The 25,007-nt window shown below is 33.9% G+C and overlaps 1 protein-coding gene across 5 annotated transcripts in view; it reads left to right on the forward strand.

Moving 5' to 3' along the window:
- Diaph3 (diaphanous related formin 3) overlaps window positions 1–25,007 on the forward strand; it is a 492,745-nt gene that overhangs the window by 150,074 nt on the left and 317,664 nt on the right. For all 5 annotated transcript variants that reach the window (XR_012436212.1, XM_074043284.1, XM_074043286.1 and 2 more), the window contains 4 exons: window positions 7,476–7,550; window positions 7,630–7,699; window positions 12,025–12,161; window positions 13,352–13,457. Coding sequence is in view for 4 of the 5 variants with exons in the window: in XM_074043284.1 (XP_073899385.1) it covers window positions 7,476–7,550; window positions 7,630–7,699; window positions 12,025–12,161; window positions 13,352–13,457 (388 nt within the window). In the remaining variant the exon portion in view is untranslated. The remainder of the gene's footprint in view (window positions 1–7,475; window positions 7,551–7,629; window positions 7,700–12,024; window positions 12,162–13,351; window positions 13,458–25,007) is intronic.

Here is a 25,007-nt window from a genome sequence, read left to right on the forward strand (position 1 = left end):
ATTTCTTTCTGTATTTCTAATACCCAGTACAGGAGCAAGCACACCGTAAGACTTTAGAAAAGGCTCAATGACTTTGTTAATGAATATTTGAGGTTAGTAGTAATGAAGCATCACCCTTTGAGTAGCAGTCAATCAAGTCCTAAAGTGCAGTGTAGGACAGGACTCCACATTCATCATCCTTGGTTTAGTATGGATAAATACTGTTCTGAAATCAGAATTGATGTTTCAAGCAAAGTTTGAGACAGGCTCAGTATTGCTGCAAAGACTTTATCATCTTGTGTCTTTCTACATTGGTAAAGTAAGGGCACAACTCTAGGTACCAGGGCATCTAGATGCTACTTCTAAGTGTCCTTAACCTCTCTCTATATGTCCTATATGTATATCAACTGAAGGGGATTTACTTTCATTCTAAACCTTTAGGATGGTTAGCACTTTATAGAGTGCTTAATCTATCCCAGTGCTGGGTCAAATAGGAAATAGTTCTGTCCTGAAGTAATTTTTATTAGGAAAGCTGCCTCTGTAGTCTGGTGGGTTTATTCCAGTTGTGACAATCTGTGATGCATTTGTCTTTTTCTTTCTAAATGTACATCAAAGAAGAGAGGTAATAACCTTAAACAAAACAAAGGGTGGAGGGCCATTCTATTGGAAACATACTTGAGTGTGCTGAGATAGTGTGGTCTCAATTGCTCATTGAGGTGACTGGCTATGTTTGTTTCTTGAAACCAACAAGATGTCAGAAAGCACTTTACATTCTTTTAATTTAATCCTGTGTCTCTAGAAGCAATAACTGCATTTCAGAGCCTAAACTGCTTTTGAAAAATTGAAGGATGTTTGAACATTGTAATTCCAGAGAATTGCTCTTACTTTTCCTTTCTCCTTGTCTCCCTTTGCTCTCTATAAAAACTCTATTACCTCTTCCTTTCTTCTTTTCCCCTACATTGAGACTCCTTCTAGGTAAGATATTTAGTTTTCCTTAAAGCAATTAGAAGAGTTTGATATTTCTTGTTATAGAATTTTAAAAGGTGGATTAATTGAACACCTAGCACACTATTTTTTGCTATCTTAAAGCAAAATTTTCCAATACAAATGTCATAGTGATCTGTCATTTCTATTCTAGAGAAGAAACATTTATAGAGTGCTCATTCATCTATGAATGAAGTTTATAGTTAAACCATGTAATACCTGACAGCACTATGCTGAGAGGCACAGAACAAAGAATGTAGGCTTTGTTGCTTGAGGATTGATCATTTATAGATTAGTTGATAATCTTTTTCAGGTTGTTTCTTACACCGATGAGAAAATTTTCACTTTTGTGGAAAGCTATGGATTTCAATAAACCTCTGTCAAGACTGCACACCTGCATACTCAATATCACTTTTTAACTTCAACATCTTTCTAGAAGAAATGAAGTGATATTTGTGTCCCCATCCTTAAAAATAATAGTGGGAGAAATAGTAGGCATTGGAGTAAAACACTTGAAAGGATGGACTTGTGAAGGTCAACTTCTTAATACAATAAGGTGTCAGCCTTGCGAATTGTTGAGAAAACAGGGAAACTTTTTATGCATGTTTAATTTGTGTTTTAATACTACTTTTTTAATAAGTACTTTCATCAGTTTTATTTTTATGTTTAAATATTGCATTGTTTCTTTGGTTATCAAGAGTCTTAGTCTGCTCTCCCTACACCCGTTCCACCATTCAGTGTATTTATGATCAGGTTAAATGTACATGAACATGGTAACAACATAAGATTTAAAAATTTGCAAGTCCAAACTACTGTTGTATGATATTTTATGATACTGAATTATAGCATTTACTACCTTTCCAATTTTATTATTGTCAAGAAATTAATTCCCACAATGAATTAAAGGATTGCAGTACAAAGCGATTTGGCATAATGCCTCTTTTTCATAAATGTGGAAAAACCATAGATATAAACAGTGTATATTGAGTGATTGTTCCCTTAATCACCCATCTCCCCTCCTCCTTGGTTATAAGCAATATTTTACGGCTTCATTATGCTATCTCGGTATGTATATATAATTTACTTTAAGCCTCTTTATCCCCATTTCCCTTCCTTCCCTTTGGCTAATCTGTCTCCCAGCTGACAGTGCCACTTTTGTACGTAAGTCCCATTATTACTGTTATTTTTATCATTTTAGACCTAGACACTGCACATGAGTGAAATCATATGATATTTGGCTTTTTGAGCTTGGCTTATTTCACTCAATATGATGATCTGCAGTCCCATCCATTTTCCTGCAAATAGTGCAATTTTATTCTTCTGTATACTCCATTGTGTTTATATTGCACATTGTCTTATGCCCTAGCTAGGAATTCCAGTACTATATTGGATGTGAGTGGGGAGAGTGGACACCTTTGTTTTCTTCCTGATTTTAGAGGAAATAATTTCAATTTTTCCCCATTGAGTATGATGTTGGCTATAGGTATGTCATATGTAGCATTTACTATGTTGAAGTGCCTTCTTTCTATTCATTGTTTCTTCAGAGCTTTTATTGTGAAAGTAGGTTGAATCTTGATGAGACGGTTTCTGAATTTATTGAGATGACCATGTGATTTCTGCCATTTTGTTTATGTGCTGAATTATATTTATTGATTTATGTATATTAAACTATCCTTGCATCTCTGGAATGAAACCAACTTGATCATAATGTATGATATTTTAGTATGTTGTAGAATTTGGTTTGCAAGTATTTTAGTGAGACTTTTTGCCTCTATGTTCATCAAATAAGTTAATCTATATTTTCTTTTTTTTATTTAATTACCCAGTTTTGGTATGAGGGTAATACTGGCTTCATAGAATGAATTAAGCAGTGTTCTTTTCCTTTCTATTTGTGAAATAATCTGAGGAGGATTAGTAGTAGTTTCTCAAAGGTCTAGTGGAATTTGGCAGTGAGTCCATCTGGTCCTGGGCTCTTTCTATTTGGAAGAGTCTTTATTACTTCTTTAATTTCCTTATTACATATATGTTTATATCATCTTGATTCAATTTTGACAGTTCAAATGCTCCTAGAAGTGTATCCATTTCTAATAGATTTTCCAATTTATTGGAATATAAATTATTGAAGTATTACCTAATAATCCTGTGGATTTTGTTGATCATTGGTGTGGTATCCCCTTTTTCATCTTTAATTTTATTGATTTGAGTCTTTTCCCTTCCTATGATTTGGGGTTGGGCTTGTTCTTAGTTTTCTGAGTTTGAGATGCATCATTGGGTTATTTATTTGAGATCTTTTTCTTTTTTTGAGGTAGGTGCTTATAGCTATAAAGTTAATCTTAGCCCTGCCTCTGCTGTATCTTAAAGGTTCTGGTAAGTTGTGTTTTCATTTTTATTATTTTATAGAAACATTTTGATTCTGTCCACCTCCCCCCTATTTCTTCATTCACCCTCTGGCTATACAGCAGTGTATTGTCCAATATCCACATGCTTGAACATTGTCCGTAGTTTCTTTTGGTGTTGATTTCTAGTTTTGTTCCATTGTGGTCTGATAGAATATAGGGAGTTATTTCAGTTTTCTAATATTTGTTAAGACTTACCTTATGTGCTAAAATATGATGTTTTGGGAAAAGTTCTATGGGCTCCTGAGAAACGTGTATTTTGCAGCTGCTAGATGAAATATTATTCTGTAGATGTCTGTCAAGTCCTTGTGGTCTATAGTGTTAATTCTGAATTTTCTTTGTTGATTTTTTTTTTTTTTTGATCTTGATGACCTATTGGCAGAAATGGAGTATTGAAAGCTCTTAGCATTATTGTGTTGGGGCCTATCAGTGCTTATAATTCCAGTAGTATTTGTTTAATGAAATTGGTGTGCCACCATTTCCTGATTTTTTTTTGTGTGTGTGGGGGGGAGTGTTGTTTCATCAGAGAGTTGCTTTGCCCAGGGACCCGCAAGTTTTAGGAGGAGTAGTAGGTCTGGTGAAAGGTGAAAGGTGATGGGTTCCAGACACCCTGGAAGAGGAGACTCTTGGGTCTCACCAGTGACTTGCCCTGGCAAGAGATGTGCATTTGTTCCTGTTAAAAGGAAAGAAAATAGCAGGCAGCTAGGTAAAGGAGCATAGCACCCGTGGTGGTGGTATATTTTAAATAGCTATATTTTGTTATTAATTACTCATATTGGAGGACTTACCAATTAACACTGACTGGGATGCTTCTTAAATTTTATACTGGGTCACAACATAAGCATATTGAGTGCAACAAAGTCTTTTTATTATATTAACATAATTTAAAATCACTTTGATTATGTTTGTAAAGGCAGTTTTGTGAATAGTAACTTTATTCAAGGCAGGGATTGAATGTGAGAGCAGTATGAGTAATCGTAAATCATTCATATTAGTTTTAGAGTCTCTTTATGGGCATCCTTTTAAATATAGAGATGATTGAAAATTCACTTCCAACAAAATATTGACGGCCCACTGGGAAGAACTAACACAAGAGGGTCTGATGAAGGCAGGCTCTTCACACATCTCAATACCAGCCAAGTGAAACTCAGATTACTCCTCACATGTTGGATTTCAAGCTTCCTGGCAGCATGTGAAATAAGAATAAATACAGAATAGGATGTCAACAAGGCAAACAGTTAAGCAAATGCTATAGGTATTTTCATGAAACATGAAAGCAAGTTTTGAAATGCCTACAGGTAATCTGTCTGTTGCTGATAGTGGAGAGTAAACTCTTCACATTTAGAGTAGCAACTTGGTTAGAAACCACCAATTTCTACTTAACGGCTTCCTCACCTTAGCCATAATAGCCATGTTCAGTCTGGGAAGTGTCTTTATTTTTCATGTGCAGGCTTGTTAGTTATTCCATGGCTTTTATTGGACAGAAAAGAAATGCATAAAAACAGCCTGACAGGAGTCTGCCAGTTTACATGGGAAGATTTGTATTTTGACCTTCAATTTATTTTTAAACTCATATATAGCAATATAAATATTGCACATATAATGGGGTATACTTTGTGAGTTTTGATATATATATACATTCCATGATGATTAAATCAGGTCAAGCATATCTATCTCCTCAAACATTTATCATTTTATGGCACAAATATTCAAAATCCTTTCTTCTGGCTTTTTGAGATGTACATTACATAACTGGTATCAGTTATGTAATGTCACTCTGTTGTACAATCGCACGCCAGAACTTCTTGCTCTTATGTAATGTGGCCTAATACCCATTGATCAACTTTTCTCTGTCCCTCCCTTCACCCTACTCTTCACAACCACTCATAATCACTTTTATCTTTTCAACTTTGACGAGATCAACTTTTCTAAATTATGCATATAATGTGTTCATGTGGTAATTGCTTTGCTCTGTGTGGATCTCCAGTTCGATTCCTGCTATCCCAAATGCCAGGATTTCCTGCTTTTTTTAAAATGTGAAGTTGTATTCCATTGTGTGTATATGCCACATTTTCTTCCCATTCATCAGTTCTGGACACACAGGTTGTTTCCATAGCTTGGTCATTTTGAATAGTGTTCCAACTAACATGGAACTGCATACTTCTTTTTGACATACTGATTTAACTTTCTTTGAATAAATAACTGGTAGTGGAATTGCTGGATCATATAGTTCTATTTTTAAGTGTTTTAGGAGCCTACATTCTGTCTTCCATGAGGGCCATATTTATTTACATTCCCACTGACAGTGTGCAAGAGTTTTCCTTTTCTACATTCTTGCCGGAACATATTTTTTATCTTTTTGATAATAGCTATTCTTACTGGCACAAGAATTTTGGTTTTGACTTACATTTCCCTTACTGTTAGTGATATATATTTTTTTCAGATACCTGTTGGGCAGTCATATGTTTTCTTTTGAGAAATGTCTATTTAGGTCTATTGGTCATTTGTTTTTGCTATTGAGTTTTGGGTGTTCTTTATTCTGGTTATTAGCCACTTTTCAAATGTATACGTTCCAAATATTTTCCTCTAGTCTTTAGATTGTCTTTTTACTCTGGTGATTGTTTAATTTGCTGTGCAGTAACCTTTTAGTTTAGCTGTAATCCCATTTGTTTATTTTTACTTTTGTATCCTGTACCTTTTGGTTCTTCTCCAAAAAAATCTTTGCCCATTCCAGTGTCTTAAAGACATGTTGTCTTCTAGTAGTTTAATAGTTTTGATTTTACATTTAAGTTTTTAATCATTTGGAGCCAATGATTTCAACTCATGGGAGTAAGGGTCTAGTTTCATTCTACACATGGCTAGAATGATGCCAGGTTTTCTAGCATCATTATTGAAATAACTGTTTTTTGCTCCAGTGCTTTTTCTTAGCACCTTTGTGTGAAATCAGTTGGTTGTAGATGTGTATGTTTATTTCTAGGTTTTTTTTTTTGTGTGTCCCATGGAACTGTGTGTCTGCCTCTGTGCCAATGTCATGCTGTTCTGATTACTACAGGTTTTACTTTTGTTTTCATTGGAAATGTTACATTGTAAGTTTGAAAGTGGTAGTATTTTCTGACATGTGACTTAAACTTGTTTTTATTCTTCATGATGCCTCATTTTTGATTATTTCTTGAAAGTTTTTGGCATCTTACTGTTGAAACACCACACACATACCTATCTATATAAATCGGATATGTAATCATGTATAAAAAGAAATATATACATTGAAATATATAGAAATCTTATTGTGTCTCTTTCTTGCTCTCATTTTTGAGATGTTACTGCCATTATATTGTCTATGTTTCCAAATCACCACTGACATAAGTATTCATTTCTACCAAGATAGTTTTTCTATAATCAAAGGATTATGATGTCCTGATTCCCTAAACACTACAATTACATCACTGGATTTATGAAATAGGTGTAATTCAGTCTGGGCGAAGTATTTATTTAAAAATGTTTTTTTTCAATGCCAGTGAATTTTGAAGCTTAGGAAACTTGTAACATTTTATAAAGATGCATTTTCATAGTTTTGGAAATTTCTCCAAAAGCATCTGTTGTCATTATGTTGATTAATTTTTGTGAGTAATCTTTTTCTGTTCATCAGCCTAAATCTTCCCACTATAGTCTTCACTCCTTTGCTCACTTCCTGCACTTTGGATTAGTTGAAACTGAAGACTTATTTAGATGTGTGATTATAAATGTCTTATAAGTCAGATCTAGGTAGGTGAGTGGGTGAAACTGTTTGGACAATTTTGCCAATTTTTAAAAAATATAAATACTTACTTGTGCTGCCATGAATGTCAGTGAACATGGAAAATGGAAGTGATGGGTACCGTTAGCTCTTATAAGCCAGAATAAGCTGAGTGTAGCACACCACTGGTTCATTCCATCTTTGCTCCCTTTTCCACTACTAAGATTATGAATCATGGAAGTCATTATATTCGGTGTTATTCTTATATCATGGTTAAGATCACAAGTATAAAATACTTATGTTTATATAGCATTTTCATGACAATTCTACTGCTACAATACTGACTTAATGTATAACTGGTTACCTTTTGGTCTGTTTTTCAGTTGGGTGGAAAGTTTTGGACATGAGGGACTTGGATTATTACTAGACATTTTGGAAAAACTGATTAGTGGGAAGATGTAAGTATTAATTATTTTCAGTTTACATTTGGATGTCCAGTTATAATTCCTATAATGATATCTTTTATTCTTTATATAGCCAAGAAAAAATTATAAAGAAGAATCAACACAAGGTCATACAATGTTTAAAGGCTTTGATGAATACACAGGTATGTACATAGGTAGCACTTGTCCACACATTTTTATGTGAATTAGTAGTGTGTGGTTTTTTTTTTTCATGGTACTGAGGCTTGAGCTCAGAACCTCGTACTTACTGGGCAGGTGCTCCACTTGAGCCACACCCCAGCCCTATAATACAAGATTTTACTTGCGTTAAAGAGATGTATTGCTCTGATGTAGTTTTCATTACATAATTTAAAAAAATGTTGGATTGGGTTCTAGTTTTGTATGGAACCAACTATTTGCAGTATGAGAAACTTGGAATTGATTGGACCCTCTTCCGTGTTTAAATCCTTATGTTTCTTTCTCCCTCTTGCATCTTTTTGATTACTTCCTCATCTTTCCTCCCTTTCTTTTAATTTTCAAAAGTACAGGATGCATCAGCTTTCAAATAATGCATAATTATTAAATTTATTCAGCAAAAGGCTATATTACTAGAAATTCAAACTGGTAAGGCTAAATTCTTATGTTGTAAGAATTTAAAATCTATAAACAAATTGAAATAGATATTAACGGATTCCAGACATGGAGCAATGTTTCATACAAGTATTAATGATAGCAAGAATAATATGGAAAATCTGTAGGACTTACATATTTAAAGATATATCTAAAGGGGGAGTCCTTTGAGGTCTTTACTGAAGTTGGATTTATCTTGTAATATTTTCCCCCTCTTACACTGTTCATTGCTGAAATTAGCATAATTTGCTGTTTTCTTTGGCTTTAAACATCTAAGCTTACCTACTTCATGGTATGTGATATGCTGAAATGTATTCTAGTTGCTGAACATTAGGACAGAAATGTTGCTTATAGTGTTATGATGATTATTGTGTAGAAAAAGTACTTTTTGATTAGTTTTAATACTTAATTTTTGTGTTGTTCTTTTAAAACAGACTTTTAGAGGACAAAATACTTAAGTGCTACTAAAACTGCTGGGATTAATTTTTTATATTTATTATATCACATTTATAGTTTTTAATTATCTTATTGAAAGATTTATATATTCGAAAGCATTTTTCCAGAGCTAAGTTTTCTATTTTTAACCAATGAAATATTTTTCCCTCCCAAGCAGATATGATTTTCAAGGGAAATATCTGATGTATAAATCACAAGATTTTACGTTAAAATTTTTGTATAAACTCCTGACAGTGTTCTTTTCCCACTGTGTACATATAGCTGCTTTAGAATGCTCTTTCTAAAGTGAGACTCTACAATGGGAAGTGATCACTGGTGTTGATAAGGCTTGGAGCAGAGGAAACCCAGGAGCATTTATTTCAAGCTGAAGGGTCAGGTGGATCACAATGTGAATTTGAGAGGAATATCCTAGTTAAAGTGAACTAGTATTTAGAATTCGAGGAGGTGTAAACTATGTATGTATATTCTTATACAATGGATTTTATAATAGATTTTATTACTTATGTACATGTGAAGCTGTGAAGTATTGCCTTTGGATTTGATATTGTCACCATGTTAATAAGAATAAAAAGTTAATATTTAGGACTAGTATTTTAACGTCTGAACTCTAAACTTAATATGCGAAATTTTTGGTCAAGTGACTTTCTTCCCCCTTAAGACTGTTTTATAGTGTTTTTAACTTTTTTTGATCTTACCTGTTAAGTATAAAATTTGTTAAAAACATCATTGTTTAGTCTTGTTAGAGTTCCTTGAATGATCTAAATATAGCCTTTATGAGAAAAAATGTGCTACCTTATTTGGCACCAATAATTAATTTTTATCCTTAATATGAATAAACTTGATTGTATATGAAAGTGAATTTTTTATAACATTGGACTAAGACATTTTTTAAGTGGAAGAAAATTTTGAATACTTATAAAGAAAAAAACAAAGGACAGTAAATATGAATGGTTAACATATTTAAGTTTCAAGGTAGTTGAAACAGAAGCTTCCTTTTGATGGGTTAAGGTTCTCTGTATTGCTTTGAAGTGGTGCCCACAGCAAGATGGCTTGCTCTTGAATTCAGTCCCTTTATACTCACAATCTCTCTGTTGTGGCATTAGCTCACTGTAGGTAGTTCCCTGTACCAGTAGTTAAGTAGTGTGGTCCCAGATGTTGGGCATCCTACACAGATTTAGGGGATTAACCTGCCCCTACCAAAATGTTATCTTTCAGGTCCTGAAATTCTATCTGTTAGGTAATAATAGGCCTCATGTAGAATGCAAATGGAACCTGGAATTGGTCCTAAGTTTAGAACAGGCCAGTAATCACATTCAGGAAATTTCAGGTCCTTGACATTCAGGAAAGCTACATCCTTAGATCTTCCAAAATTTGTCTCACCTCTCTAACTTATAATAGCCTTCATTAAAAGTACTTTAATGCTGGGACTGGTAAGTTGACTATTTCTCACATAGAGTCAACCATTTTTTGTTTGCTTGGTTGTGAGTAATTTTATACAAGTAGATAGCAAGTCTATGTTTTAGTCATAGATACTGAGAAGTGGTAATCTGGCCTTCATTACAGTCTTAAAATGATCATTACACATTTTTACATTAGGAAAATCAGAGGATGCTGTTTGTGATGGACTATTGGGTGGTAGAGGTCTCAGGATGATGGTCAAACCCACAAAATCAGAGAATGCTCTTATTCCAGGCTTCACACACAATAGATAGAAAAGGTAGTGCCACCTGGAGAGAATCACCATGAGTCAACTCCAGTGGCAGTAGCTGCCACATGGTTCTGAATCAAGAGGGCATGCACTAGCTAAGAACAGCCTCGTGGATGGGAAGTAAAGGGAAAATCCTAAGGTTTATTAGAACAGAGTCAGCTCTTTGATTCTTGGTAACCATTGACTGACTTTCTGAGTCAGGTCTAAATGTTACTTTAGAAGATGGTGACAATTCTCTGGAGTAATTATGGAGGGATATTGTGGTTTCTGGCCCTGTGCTAGCTTTTTCATTCTCTATTTTCAGTTATGAAACAGCCCAGAAGATCACAAAAGCGAGCATGTCCTGACTGGTTTAGCAGGCTCTTGTAAATTTTCTCCTATCACCAACAAGAAAGAGAAGTCTTTCTAAAATTCCTCTTGTGAGATTCTTGGCCCACCTGCTTGTATTTCTGTAATTGTTCCTGTGTTCCTTAAATAATTGTTTAAAGCAAATGCAATATTTCAGCCAAATTTGAATATTTCTTTATACAAATACCACTTATGCAAAAATAGAAGTATAAAAATACCTCTAGCAGATTTGACATTGCTAGATATTTGATATTGATTCTTATATATAGTGCTAATTTTGAGTTCCAGTTGATAGGTTTATAACTGGGATTAAGGCCTATTTTTATTTCTTAGAACTAACTCTAGTCAACCAATTTTGCACTCTTTAGAAGGATACATTCAGTTACACAATAGGTAAATAGTATTGTTTTGATTTTGCTTCTACTCATCCTATGTAGTTTGATTTTTTTTATTGATTATAATTTGGCCGAAGATATAAGTACTTCCTTAAAAGAGTATGGCCTTAGCATAACTCCTATCTTTTAATTGGATGTGGCATCCTGGCAATAGTAAATGATTTTTAATGTATGTATTATGTATTTACATCTGTATAGTTTTCCTGATGTTGACATTCTAATTTGAATACGTATGTTCATTATGGCAATTTCCATATGCTATCTTCCAAAATTGTTTTTTACCTATGCCTGTTTGTGAATTAAGTGTTAATATCTAGTCCTGCAGTATTTCCATACTAAATTATCACATTTAGTATAGTAAGCAAATGTGGCTTTTGAGCACTTGAAATGTTTCTAGTCTGAATTGAGATGTGCCATCAGTTTAAAACGCAGCTGAATTTCAAACACTTAGGAAAGAAAAAGTGAAACATCTCACCAGTAAAATCTTTTACATTGTTTGTATGCTGAAGTAATAGTATTTTGATACATTGGGTTAATTTAATTGAAAATCATTATATTGCATAAAAATGACACATTTATACATATTATGTAGTTTATATTGTATTTGTAATGAGCAGTGCTGATCTGTGTGTTTATTTGTGGTTTTAGCTCTCTTACCAACCTTCTTTTCCAGGAAAAAAGATCCACATGGTCTAAGTACCTGTTTCAATATTTGGATGTTTGTTTTATATGTTCCTGTTGGAAAATCCCCTATTTCTTATGGGTTCTCACAGTTCTTGACATAAAGTGAATACTTTTGAATTTTTTAGGTGTTATAAGGTCTTTATACTTTCATACTTTACTTGATGTAAACATGTGTTATACAATTTTTTAAATGTCTGCATTTCTTTTAGGGTACCATTTTTTTAAACTGATTCCTAATATTTAACTTCTTATTTCCAAAATATAACAGTATGGCTTAGAAAGGATTATGAGTGATGAGAGGAGTCTTTCCTTGTTGGCCAGAGCCATGGATCCCAAGCACCCTGGTATGATGACAGATGTGGTCAAACTCCTCTCTGCAGTTTGCATTGTAGGGGAGGAAAGCATGTAAGTGTTCTGTTCAATTATTTAAAAAATGCTTAACTCTTAATATTGCCTATTCTGCGTTAGAATTTAAATGTACGTTTAATTTAGTTTCCTATTGGCTAAATAGAAATGTCTGAGTAACAACTGTTTCTTTTAGTTGTTTCTCTGTTATGGGCCAAGCATGTTTCCCCGAAAAACAGGTTTCTTTATCATATTCACTTTAAACTGTTTTATGCCCTTTTTTCCTCCCTTTTTTTGTAGACTGAGGTTAGAACTCAAGCCTTGTGTTTGCTATGTAAGCATTCTACCACTTTTTCCATGCCTCCAGCTCTTTTTGCTGTAGGTTGTTTTTCAGATAGGATCTCAAGCTTTTTGCCTGGACCAGACTTGGGTATGAGCCTCCTATCTATGCCTCCAGTGTACGTGCCACCATGTTCATCTTGATAGAGGATCTTGCTTTTTGTAATCCTCCCTCTCTCTGTCTCTTGAGTAGCTGAGATTTCAGGCCTGAGCCACTGTTTCAGCTGTGTATTTCAGGAGAGTAAAAAAAAAGGAATTTGAATATTTTCACTAAAACAAAGACAAATATTTGAAGAGATAGATATACCTACCCTGATTTCAATGCTAAACAGTCTATACAAAGTATTGAAACATGACATGGCACTTACAAATATGTACTTTTAATGTATCAATTAAAAAATAAAAGGAAATCAAGTAGTTAATAATTGTAAAGTGGTTTGAATGGACTTGCCATGTAGGAATTTTTTTGACTAAATATTGGATAAAAAATCTTCATAGAGTATTATTAGGGATAAATGAATTAAAATATGCTTAGAACAGCCCTTTATCCTAGACCCAGAAAAACTAGAATCACATTTTTCCTCATATGTGGAAACAAGGAAAAGAAAACAAAGACAACTTGAACATAGAGAAAGGACTATTCTGGAAGAGGAGGGGACTGGGAGAAGTGTGAGGTAAGAGATGGTGGTAGCGAAGATGGATGCCATCAAAGCACTACCTGAGCCATGGAAATGCCACTGTGAAGTCCATTAATTCGTACAATCCACATGGATTAAGAATTACAGGGAAAAAACAGTGCCTGATATCTGGTACATAGTCAGCAAGCTACTTTTAAGCGTAAGCAACTGTATTATAGCATTTGTGTTATTTGATTCTTGCAATTAAATTAATTGACTCAAAACTTCTAATAGCCTTGAAGAAGTTTTAGAAGCTTTAACTTCAGCTGGAGAAGAAAGAAAAATTGGCAGATTTTCTTCTATTGTTGAAGGCCTGCAGCACAATTCAGTTCAACTGCAAGTAGGTTTTACGTGTATAAGACATATTTTTACATGACATTTCATAATACTGCTTTATTAACTGTTTGTGGATTATATGTAAGCTCTACATTATGAAGCTCTGCATGCCATTTAATATTCTTTTATGGCGTTATTTTTAGTGAATATATAGAATTCCAGTATTTACTATGTTATAATTTGTCTTACTGATATGTATTGACAATTCCTGTGAGTTCATTGCTTATATCAGTTTTCTAGCAGTGAAATTGCTACATTTCTCTGTAAAACATATCATCATAGTCCAATAGATTGTTTATGCATTAATGCAAATAATTTTAAAGCAGCTTTGCCAATTAAGTGAATTATAAATTTCATTGTTTGAGAAGCCATAACTGAAAAGTTGAGATTTTTACATGAGCAACAATGAAATTCAAGGTTATAGATATTGTCACAAATTTTTTTTTCCAAAATGTCACATTAGGCTCAACTATTGGATACTAAAAAGACTTTACCTTAGATGCTAAAACTATCTAAACTGAGTAACTAATGTTCATTTAATTCTCCTTAAAAGAAGTTTTTCTTGGCATGATTATGGTAATGATCAAACCTGAGCATCTTTAAAAGAAATCTTGATACCTAGTTTTCACTTCCAGACTTTTAAAATGCACTTGACCAGATCATGACCTGGGAGCATTCAAAGGATCCCTAGGTGACACTCATGAGCATGCAGGAGTAAACCTGTTTTAAGTTGTATGTAAAAAGTGTTTATATGTTAAAAGTTGTAGTTTTAATTTTTTAAGGTGGTCTCTATAGTTTGGCCATTTTATTGTTACTATGTATTATAGCAATAGAAGCATAATTTTTAAAATTTAGAAGTATTAAATTAAAACTAAGCACTAAAATAATCAGATGGTATTTGAAGAAAAACTTGTTATAACTTGTCAGAGGACAGTGTTGTGAATGGCTAGTGACCAACCCTGTTGATCCACTTACTTCTCTTGGCAATTGGGGTCATGGAAGATCTGAGTATATAGTCCATATGCGTGGACCCAGCTGCTAGAGGCTCTGGACTGAGAGTTCTCTGCTCACTCTGCGGATGGTGATTCCTGTGGGCACCATCATCACCTGCACATGCTTATCTTTCTACTTTTGTCTCTCCTCTCCTTCCTTCTGCTCCCAACTCCTCTTTCTCCCCTTGTCTTCCCTGTCTCTTCACTGTTTTATTATTTCTTTGTGTTTTGCCTTGTCTAGTTTGTCTTTTGTCATCTGATCCTTTTGCCTGTTTATTTTTCATCTGATCCTAGGTTCCTATTCACCACAAGATTAAGCCATTAAGGCTCAGAGAAATTTTAAATGGCATTCTATTTAAAATTTATAAGTTTTGAATTGACTTATTTTTAAACAATTTTATTTATATCAAATTCATGTATCATATACCCATTTAATGGTTTTTTTTGGGGGGGAGGGGTTATATTCAGATGTACAACCTTAACCACAATTGATATTAGAGCATTTTTAGTGTCCCCAAAGGAAAGCCTTAAGCTGTAACATAGTTCATCAATTTCTTAGACCCAGGGCAGTATTTATATCATTTCTGTATCTGTAGATTTCCATATTCCAGACATTTCACGTGCATGCAATCTTAGAATATGTGCTTCTTTGTGACTGACTTTTTTCATTTAGCATATTTTAAAGACTCATCCATGTTGGAATATATATCAGTACTTCTTTTTTATTGTCAAATAATTCATTTTATGGATATACCATATTGAGTTTATTAGTTGAACATTTGAATGGTTTCCAGTTTTTGACATTTAGGAATAAGGCTGCTATGAACAGTTGTGGAGTTGATTTATGATTTTTTAATGTATTTTTATTAGCCTATAATAGTTGTATAGAGGAATACTTATATGTTTACAATAGTCCTCCCTTCTTCCCCCTTTCTTAGAACAATTTCAATAGGATTCATTCTTCTATTTTCATATATAAATACAAATACTTCCACTATATTCTCCCTCATTCTCCCTTTCTGTATGTCTATCCCCCTCCTACTGGTACCTATCCCTGGAAAAGACCTGTTTTACTGCCCTGTTCTTCATTTTAGATGATTTTTTTAAAAAAAAAACCTTATTTGGTGGTAAGTAAATAGAAGTGCAGTGGAGGAGGAATAGTTACAATATTGTCCTTTGATAGATGTAGAAACCGTGTATTTGATTTAATTCTTAAGAAACTTTTGCCAAGGGACAGATGTTCTGATTAAATCTGAAACTAATTGGCTTTATGAAACTGCCTACTTGTAAGTAATTATATTTTCTGTTATATTTAGTAGTATTGGTGATTTTTGATGCCTGAAAATACTGAAATAAATTTCTTGACATAGTTCCTAAAGCTTAATTTCCATCAAGAAGTGATGTCATGTTAGTATCATTTAAATTCATTTCTTTCTAATTTTTTCTGATACATTCAGGTGAAGCTTCCATGCTATTGATTAAGAGTAGAAAATGGGAAGAATTGTTCTCAATTCTCATTTTTTCTGTTAAATCATTTTGTTATGGATTTTTAACACTTTAATTAAGGTTTCTCATTGTTAAGCCTAGTGTATGAAATAGCTTGCAGATGCAAAGCTTAAGAGTAAAAGGTACTATTCTGGTTGCAGATATAGCTCAACAGTAGAGGACTTCCCTAGCATACCTGAGGCCCTGTGTTTGGTCCCCAACACTGTTTAAAAAAAAAAAAAAAACAGAAAGAAAAAGAAAGAAGAAAAAAATGACTATGTTTCATAAAGATAACATAGCATCCCCCCTCAAAAAAAAAAAAGGTAGATTCTATTTTTTGGGGATTGAAATTGTCAACACTTAAAAAATGCTTTCGTTTCTAGGATTTTTCTGAATTTTCCACAAATAAAGTATATTGTAGAATTAGCTAGTATCTATTTTCCCATAAAGCTATACCTCTAAGTGCCCATTTTATTCTATTAGCTATATAATTTGCATTTATTAAAATGCACTTGTGTGGGTGATGTTAGCAATCATCAAATTAAAAATGAAACTTATTTGTTGCAGAATAATACAGAAACCATTTATTTGCTTTTAAATTGGAGAAAATGGGAGATAGTAAAATAAAGAACAATGAGGATGTTTTGTTGCTAAATAGATGTATAACAAAGTACCTTTAAAAGGAAAATTGTTAATAAAGATAATTTGACTGCCTATGATTGTGATAGAATTGAGCTTATTTCCTGAATTTGATAAAGGGAGCAAGTGAAGACAATATAGCTGAAATAAGGGCTTAGTCTTATTTTCAGAAAAGTGTAAATGTAAACATCAGACTTAACATAAGTGCACTCCCCTGTGAACAACATAAGACATTCTAGGTCGTTTAAGTGGACAGTGATATCAAGTACCTTATAGAATTTCTGGTAGGCCCAGGGAATTATATGTAGGTCACATAAATTTTCAAGTACTGCAGAGGAACAAATATCAGACCACATCCCAACAATGTTCTAATGGAAACACCATTTCAAGCACTGTTCTGCCCAGTTTTGAAGATGATGTGGACAGACTGGCCTTCTGGGACCTTCTGCCACAGCTGTGCTGGGAGAACCAAACCGCCTGAACCAGAGTTCAGTCTTCGAGTTTGTGGTTGTCCTGAAATGTTGACCATATCTTCCGTAGCAAAAGGCAGAAACAAGTGTAGACTAACCAATCTCCGGTATCTGCCACACTTTAATTTTCTGTTATTTTGATTTCTCTCGTTTTTTTCCTCTTCTCTTTCTTTCTGTATTGGTCTTCTTTCTTCCCTTGTCACAGCCTTTCTTTGCTTGGGTTTCAAAAGCATTATCTAGATTGCAATGTTTGCTGAGATCCTTGCTGTTGGTCATAGAGCTCATGGAATTATAGTATATTTTTGTTAGGAATGGAATCAAAGTGTGGGAATCCAAAAGTTTTTTGGGTGGATACTTGGCTTTTCTTCTGTGTATGTCTTTGAGCCTGTATAGCATACTGCACTTTCTTTTTCCTGTATGATTCCTTTTACTGTATTTTACTTGTTTCTGTGAGTGTCAAGAACTTGAAGGATCTGAGGTTTGTCACTATTTGTAAATTGACATTAGTCTGCCACAGTTTTTTTTTTTCTGGTGCTGGTGTTTGAACTCAGGGCCTCATACTTGCTAGGTAAGCACTCTGCCACTTAAGCCATTCCTCCATCCTTGTTTTGTGTTCTTTTTTTTTTTTTTTTTTTTTTCTTTTCCAAGATAGGGTCTTGCCAAATATTTGCCTGGGCTGGCTTTGAACCGCAGTCCTCCTGATCTCTGCCTTCTGAGTAGCTAGAATTACAGGCATGAACCATAGGCTCCAGCCTCTCCTATAACTTTTTGGTTGAACTTTCCACTTGGCTGGAGATGTTAATTCATACGTAGAATGGTAGGAATTGCATAGACTTTCCGTTTTTATGTGAGGAGGAAGTCTATGCTAGTGAGTTGAACCTGATCTGAGTGCTGTTTAGGGCTAATATTGTATCATTGATCACTTCAGCTAAAATCAAGGACAAGTTTCATACCACCATTCCTGATTGCATGACTCTATTGAAGGGATAATGGTCTGTAGAGTATAAGTAGCCTGTTACTTTTCCTTCTAAGAAACTTCCAAGCATTACTAAAGGAAGCCTGTGTTTGGAATTGATTTTCAGAGATGCCTAAGGGCTGCATGATACACTGCTAGTGTTTCTCTAAACATTTGAACATCTCTTATGAACACTTGTAAGGAGCAAGTCACCATGTTTTGAAGACCGAGGCAAATTAATGCCTGTCTCTCACATAAGATGTGTGGTCTTGAAGGTATATATGATACTTTGGAAGGAATGTGTCTATTGTTGGAGTCCCCTAATTGGGACCTTCCTGAAACGGCTATAGGGAGATAGGACTTTCAACCACGGCCTTCTGACTGGCTAATCAACTTCATGATTCTTGGTTCAGAAAAAAGAGTCAAATCTTTCTTTTTTGAATTAGTCCAACCTGTCCTTTTGTTTGTGCCATTCACCCACTCAGCAGTAAAATGACCCTACACTTATGGGAGCTGAGATATGACAGACATCTAGAGATGTAGAAAGGTGTTTTGCATGGGAGGTGCAGGAACTGGAGCTATTTTCTCTATTCTGACAGACTAATTAGTAAAGTTTAGTGTGGCAACCAATGGATAAGCTGTCTCTGGTGGGAAATGGTGGGTTATGCTGTAGGAGAGGAACTTTGAGCTTACAGAACCTAAATCTTATTGAATGAACCTTTTGCCAAAGTGTGATATTACCATTATTATATTGAACCAGGGACTTGTCTGTCCATTATCCTAGAAAAGACATTGTCTCTGTCTTCCAAGGTTAACACCTAAAACAAAACCCATCAGTGCTCTATCATAATTACTTGAGAAATGGTAGAGATCCAAGGAAATTTATTTTATAGCACAGAATATATCACTAAACATCTTCTTGGTTATTTTTCCTTCATTCTGATGCTCCTAGTTTGGTATGTTAATTGTACTTTGGATGCATATGAAATGGAATGAAACCTTCATTAAGTTTGGTCCATGTTGTATAAGAGTATTTACTGTAGATGAGTTACTGTCTGAACAGAAAGCATGTTTTTCAAACATGAATCTAAAGAGGAGGAAGTTCTTCCCACAAATCTGAATAGGGAAAAGATGAAGAAGCTTGTTTCTGAGAGGGACAAAATTACTGTCTTTGTTGCTTCATTTTGAATCTATAAGATCTTTAGTTAAAATAAATAAATTCTTTTATTTAACTGCCTCCAGATTTATGAAAATTTGATTTAGTGTACTCTTTAGATACTAACAATTACCCATGGTTATATTGTACTTCTGTGGACTTACTATTTTATAGGAAAAAATAACCCATATCTTGGATTTATTTTTACTTTTGTTGAAATACATAGCCAAGTTTTTTTTTTTGGAAATTATGGTAAAATATATATAAATTTACTATTTTAACTATCTTCAGTTATCCAGTTCACTAGTATTAACTACATTCACATTATTATGCAACCATCATCTCTTGACTTCTTAGACTTTCATTATAACATGGATGCCATTATGGATGGGGTGGTGGATACTGGCTTTCTTTCTAGGATTTCTATGGTGGAAGATATTTCTCTAGCCAGAAATATATTTTCCAAAGAGACAAAACCAGAACTACAGTCCAGGTGTTTTGTTTTTCTGAAACTTTTACTAGAAGAAAACTACTACAAATTTATTCATGTTCTAACACACCTCATCATAACATGAACGTGCAGAGTGCTCATATATAAACAACAAAGAAAAGTAACTTAAATACTTTAGGTTGATTGAAATTTAATTATGATACTTATGAATCCGGTAATTTGAAAATGCTATTGTTGTTCAAACTTGCTCTGTGAGCCAAGTCTGTGTTATTTTGGATCCTGAACAGCAAGAGGTTGAGGTGCAAGGGCCTAGGGGAAATGCCTGTGAGGCAATCTAGAAAGAAAGTTGGAGTAGGCTGGGAGACTCTGAAACCTAACTCAGATCCACTGTAGGTGAGGGAGAGAGTAAAGAAAGGAAGGTTGGGGGAAAGTGCCTCAGGCTGCCCCACAACTCTGCAGAGCTTGGCAAAGGGGAATCTTTAATCCAAATTCCCCTGGGTCCTGAAAATGGCCTTTTTTTTGCTCATTTGCTGTGTTCATTCAGTCTTTAACTGAGGGCAGCCTGTGAGAAGTGAGGCTTCAGCTCAAATGCTGTGGTGGGTCCCAGAAAGAAGCACTTGGGGCTGTTGCTCCCTGTGGTCAAAGAGTGAGAGTTGCACTTTTATGACTGTTGCGAAGACAAACCTTTACTTTAAAAAAATAAAACAAAACAAAACAAAATCTATCTTCTAGATTTCATTCAGTTTGGTCACAAGAAATAGTTTTTAAAATTTGGTTGGGTCTCATTTTTCTATGTTTCACAAAACAGAAAAAAAGATTTTTTAAATTAAAAATTTAGTACTTCCCCCATTACATAAATAGCTTGGTTTATTAAAATATTTTAATATTTCAAAAAAAGTCTTCCTTGAGTTATAATCATTATACCTTGAAATTTGTTTCTGGCCAATAATTAGGCAAATTATTGAAACAAATCAGATCAAATGTGTTTCTGGATTCAACCAAGTTTATGTGCTTTTGTTGATTTTCTTCTCTTTGCTGCTTACCTGCCCCAAATTCAGCAAAGGTTTATTTTGTTCAAGACCAAGTAAAGGTCTTCCTGTAATGAGTGGTCATATCTTGAGCTCCTATTTCTTTTACCCTCCCCCAATCACTGTGTACTAATGGTATTTTTCATTTCAAACAAATTGTTCTCACATTTAATGAACTACAAATGAAGAATATAGAATATTAGTAGAGTATTTATTTTTAGGGCTATTGTTGGAGCATTTCATAAAGGGGCAGGGATCAATTCATCTCAATTCCTCTGTTTTGATGACTGCTTTTATTGAGGTTTGCTTCCATATGGTTAATATATAGATATAAATCATCTAAGAATCAAACATTAAAATGGATCAGTAAGTAATATAACATTATGCTAACAGACATTAAAAACAGTAAAATAATACCCTAATATGAACTCATATTTGCATATGGAGCAGCACATGTAAGAATAAGCTAGTGGTTAACATTATCTAGAATTTATTGCCAGTTTTTTAAGTCTCCACAATGCATGTCTTTGTGAATGGCATTATTGCAACCACTAGAAAGATAACTAATGTTTCAAAGAGTGACTTCCAAGTCTTAACAATGAAGCAATTAATTATTCATTGACTTGGGTACTGGGCTGGGCCAGATACTGGAACTACAAAGATGAATGAACAACACTCCTGCCCTTAAGTAGCTTATATTCCATTTTTTAACGGTAACTAATGTTTGATATAAAAATTGCATTACTAGCAGTTTCAACAGAATGCATGAGAGGATATTGAAGAAATTAATGATGTCTCAGGAGGAGTGTCTGAATAAATATTTCTAAAAATCTAAGTTTGTCTTCACTATGCCTGTTGATGTGAATTATAGCCTCTTGAGTACTGTAATTCATTTCTTTGAGTCTATATTTGGGCATATGTCGTTTTCAGCTCTGACTTGTTCTCTTACCACATCTATCATTTATAGAGCATTCAACTGGAAGTATAAGTAAAATTATAGAATTTTACATCTGATACATTTTACTGTTTCTGTGTCTACATTATGTAGTCTGTTTAGACTTTCTATTCTGAATCAATATATGCATATAGAATTTAAAAATCTTTAGAGTTTATTTGTACTGTAGGCCAAATATTTCTCTGTGCGCATGTGCGCATTGTTGACTGATCTTAACTTGATAAATGTGAAATTTGATTGTGCAAAGAGAGATAGATGATTTCTGCTATGGAGTAGAGAAGATGAATAGCAGTCTAAACTGTATCTTCCAGGTCAGATAATAATTATTTGCAGATTCTGATAGAATTTTTATTTAAGTATTTTACTGGTACTTGTCTCTAATCTGGATTTAGCTCCCAAAGTTGGATATGTTTTTACAATATAGTAGAGCCATCATTTTACTTGTGAAAACATCTACTTATATTCAGGAAAAGGAAGTTCACCCAAGAGTGCTCTTTGTAAAGAATACTTGCTTTTGCATTAGACTGTTTTGTAAATTCCTTAAGCTCATTCATGTAGATAGCGTGTGCTCTGGTAGCCTTTGAAAACTTGGGGCAGGCCTTTGGATGGGTTTTGGCATCACAGGTGTTAGTGTATTTTGAATTTTTTACTTAAGCTTTTTTTGTTCTAAAAGGGTCAGAAGCCAAATGTTAAAAGTGCACAAGGTTTTTATTTTCCTCATATTTGTGCTGAGCAGAGTAATAGATAGGAGTAAATTGTGTACTAGTGTGAATTTAGGTGATATGTATTCATATATGAAGAAATTTTCTCATCTATTTTCAAGACCAAGAAACTACTTTCTTGAGCTGATGTAGATAGTGACACATTCCTCTGTCCTTCTGTTAACCTCTTTCTGCTTCTTAATGATTTTCCTTTGATTATAGGCTTTGTTTCTAAGATTGTTTTTACTGGCTCTATCTCTCATATTGAATATCTTTGAGATTTCTGCTTATTGCTTAAGATACTGCTGACATTTGCCAACTTTTTTTGTTTTTCCATTTTCAGCTTTATTTTATTTTTTTTAATTTTTATTTTATTCATATGTGCATACAATGTTTGGGTCATTTCTCCCCCCTTCCCCTACCCTCTCCCTTATCCCCCCTGCCCCCTCCCTCTCCCCCCCCACCCCCTCGCTATCTGGCAGAAACTCTTTTACCCTTATCTCTAATTTTGTTGAAGAGAGAGTATAAGCAGTAATAGGAAGGACCAAGGGTTTTTGCCAGTTGAGATAAGGATAGTTGTACAAGGAGTTAACTTGTATTGATTTCCTGTGCAAGTGTGTTACCTTCCAAGTTAATTCTTCTTGAACTAACCTTTTCTCTAGTTCCTGGTCCTCGTCCCCTATTGGCTTCAGTTGCCCCAAAGTATCTGCTTTAGTTTCTCTGCGTTGAGGGCAACAAATGCCATCTAGTTTCTTAGGTGTCTTGCAATCACCTTTTGGGCTGCTCACTTTGCTGGTCAGTCCTTGTACTGCTTCTGCCCTTGAGGAAATCATCAACTATACTAAATTCTGGAATGGACACCTACTCACCTACCTCTCCAGCTGTATGTTAATTTTGTTAAAGATACCTTTTTCTCATATAAGAATCCCTTCTACCCTTTTCTTCTGGAACACAATACCTACTTCTGCTATGGAAAATTAGTGTGAAATCATGTGATTCACAGTTCAATGTGTCTCCATATATGTGATAACAGAAATTTATATGTCTTGATGGAGTTGTTGGTTTTTACCTTGGTTATAGAATTTTTTTATTTTGTAAGAAAAAATCTATTTTGTACATAATTGTATATAATCACACACATGTTTGCATGATAAAAATCAATTGAAGAGTGGTTATAGGCCATGGTAATGGCAAATTGCCATTAAAGTTGGGAAAAGATTCTATAGGTTTAACTTAAATTCATTCTTTCAGTTTAATTTCTTGCTTTTTCTTCTGTAGAATATTTCCTGGAAATAATTTGGATTATCCCTCTCTTCTCTTCAATTTCATCTTAGTGTTGTTTATAATTTCTTTTTTCAATTTAGGTGATATTTTCTACTAATTTCTACATTGCTTATTTTTACTCCTTACTTTGAGATACCTAAGTTTGCATTTTTCTGAAACCTGCGTGACTGAGACTGATTTAGTTTCTCCAAATGTAGAGAAACGTGTGTTCTCATGCATGTGTGCATTCTCTGAGATCTTGAAAATTATATGGTATTGCTGAACAAAATGTTTGTGGGTACTGAGTAATGAATGGCAAGGGAGTGAAAGGAAAACATTTTAAGCTTGAGTTTTTGACATGAACTGGTTACAGCTGAGTGAATATGTACCAGAAATGTTAGGTGGTTTTAAGTTTTTTTTTTCTCTTTCTTTTTTTAAAGTATGTTTTCCTTTTCCCACCCCTACTTTAAATGATCCTAAGTTTTGACAGTAGAGGCATGCTAGTCAGATTTTAGAGCTTAGATATCAAATATAACAATTGCTATATATTTCAACCAGCAGGAACTGAGACCCCTGTTGGTGTCTTAATCCAGAAAAGGCATTTAAAATTCATCTAAACCTTGCCTTAAGGGGTGGAGAAAAGACAATTTTGGGAACAGCATGAGGTTAAACATATTGATCAGTTGTCCAGTAGTTCTTGCTAGACTTCGGGTAGCATGTAAACATAGAAAAATAACATTATCAACAACAACAAAGAGTGCTTTGCTTCTCTAGAGAGAATCTCTTTTCCTTCTTCTATATGGATTTTGAATGATGGAAAATATATTTCAGCAAGAGGTAAAAATTTGAGAAGCTGAACATTGTAGTGTTATACCTGAACTGGAAAGTTTGCAATTTAAAAAGTATTTAAGGATTTTAGTGAGGTATATAATTTATTTTGTGCTAATAAACATGACATACCAAACTTTTAATTTTTGCAAAAGTATGGGAACTGGAAAATTAACTTCCAGAATTTAATTATAAGAAATGCATTAAATAGTGTTTGGTTATAACAGTCTTATTAACTAGATTCAGGACCCTGTTGACCTTGAGGTCTTTGGGAACTTGAGTTTCTTTTGGTGAAGGAAAAATTATTTTATTATCCTATTTTAGCTATTATCTGTCCAATCAACAGATGCTTATAGTTTTCATCTAGGATATGTTCAGTTTCTATTGTATGAGTGTCGAACATTATTATTGGACAGCACATTAACTTTTACTTATGAGTGAACTTTTATTGAAACTAATCAGTGGCTAAGTTTTCTGCATTTCCCCATCACCTCATCTCCAAATGAATGAGAAACAAAAACTTCATGGAAATTATATTTATTCTATCATATATAGTTGATTAAAATATTTTATTTATAAATTATTTTTTTAATGATATTCTGTGAGAGAAGTTATAGAATAACACTTGGAA

This window comes from Castor canadensis, chromosome 10 (assembly GCF_047511655.1).
Source record: "Castor canadensis chromosome 10, mCasCan1.hap1v2, whole genome shotgun sequence".
NCBI classification, from domain to species: domain Eukaryota; kingdom Metazoa; phylum Chordata; class Mammalia; order Rodentia; family Castoridae; genus Castor; species Castor canadensis.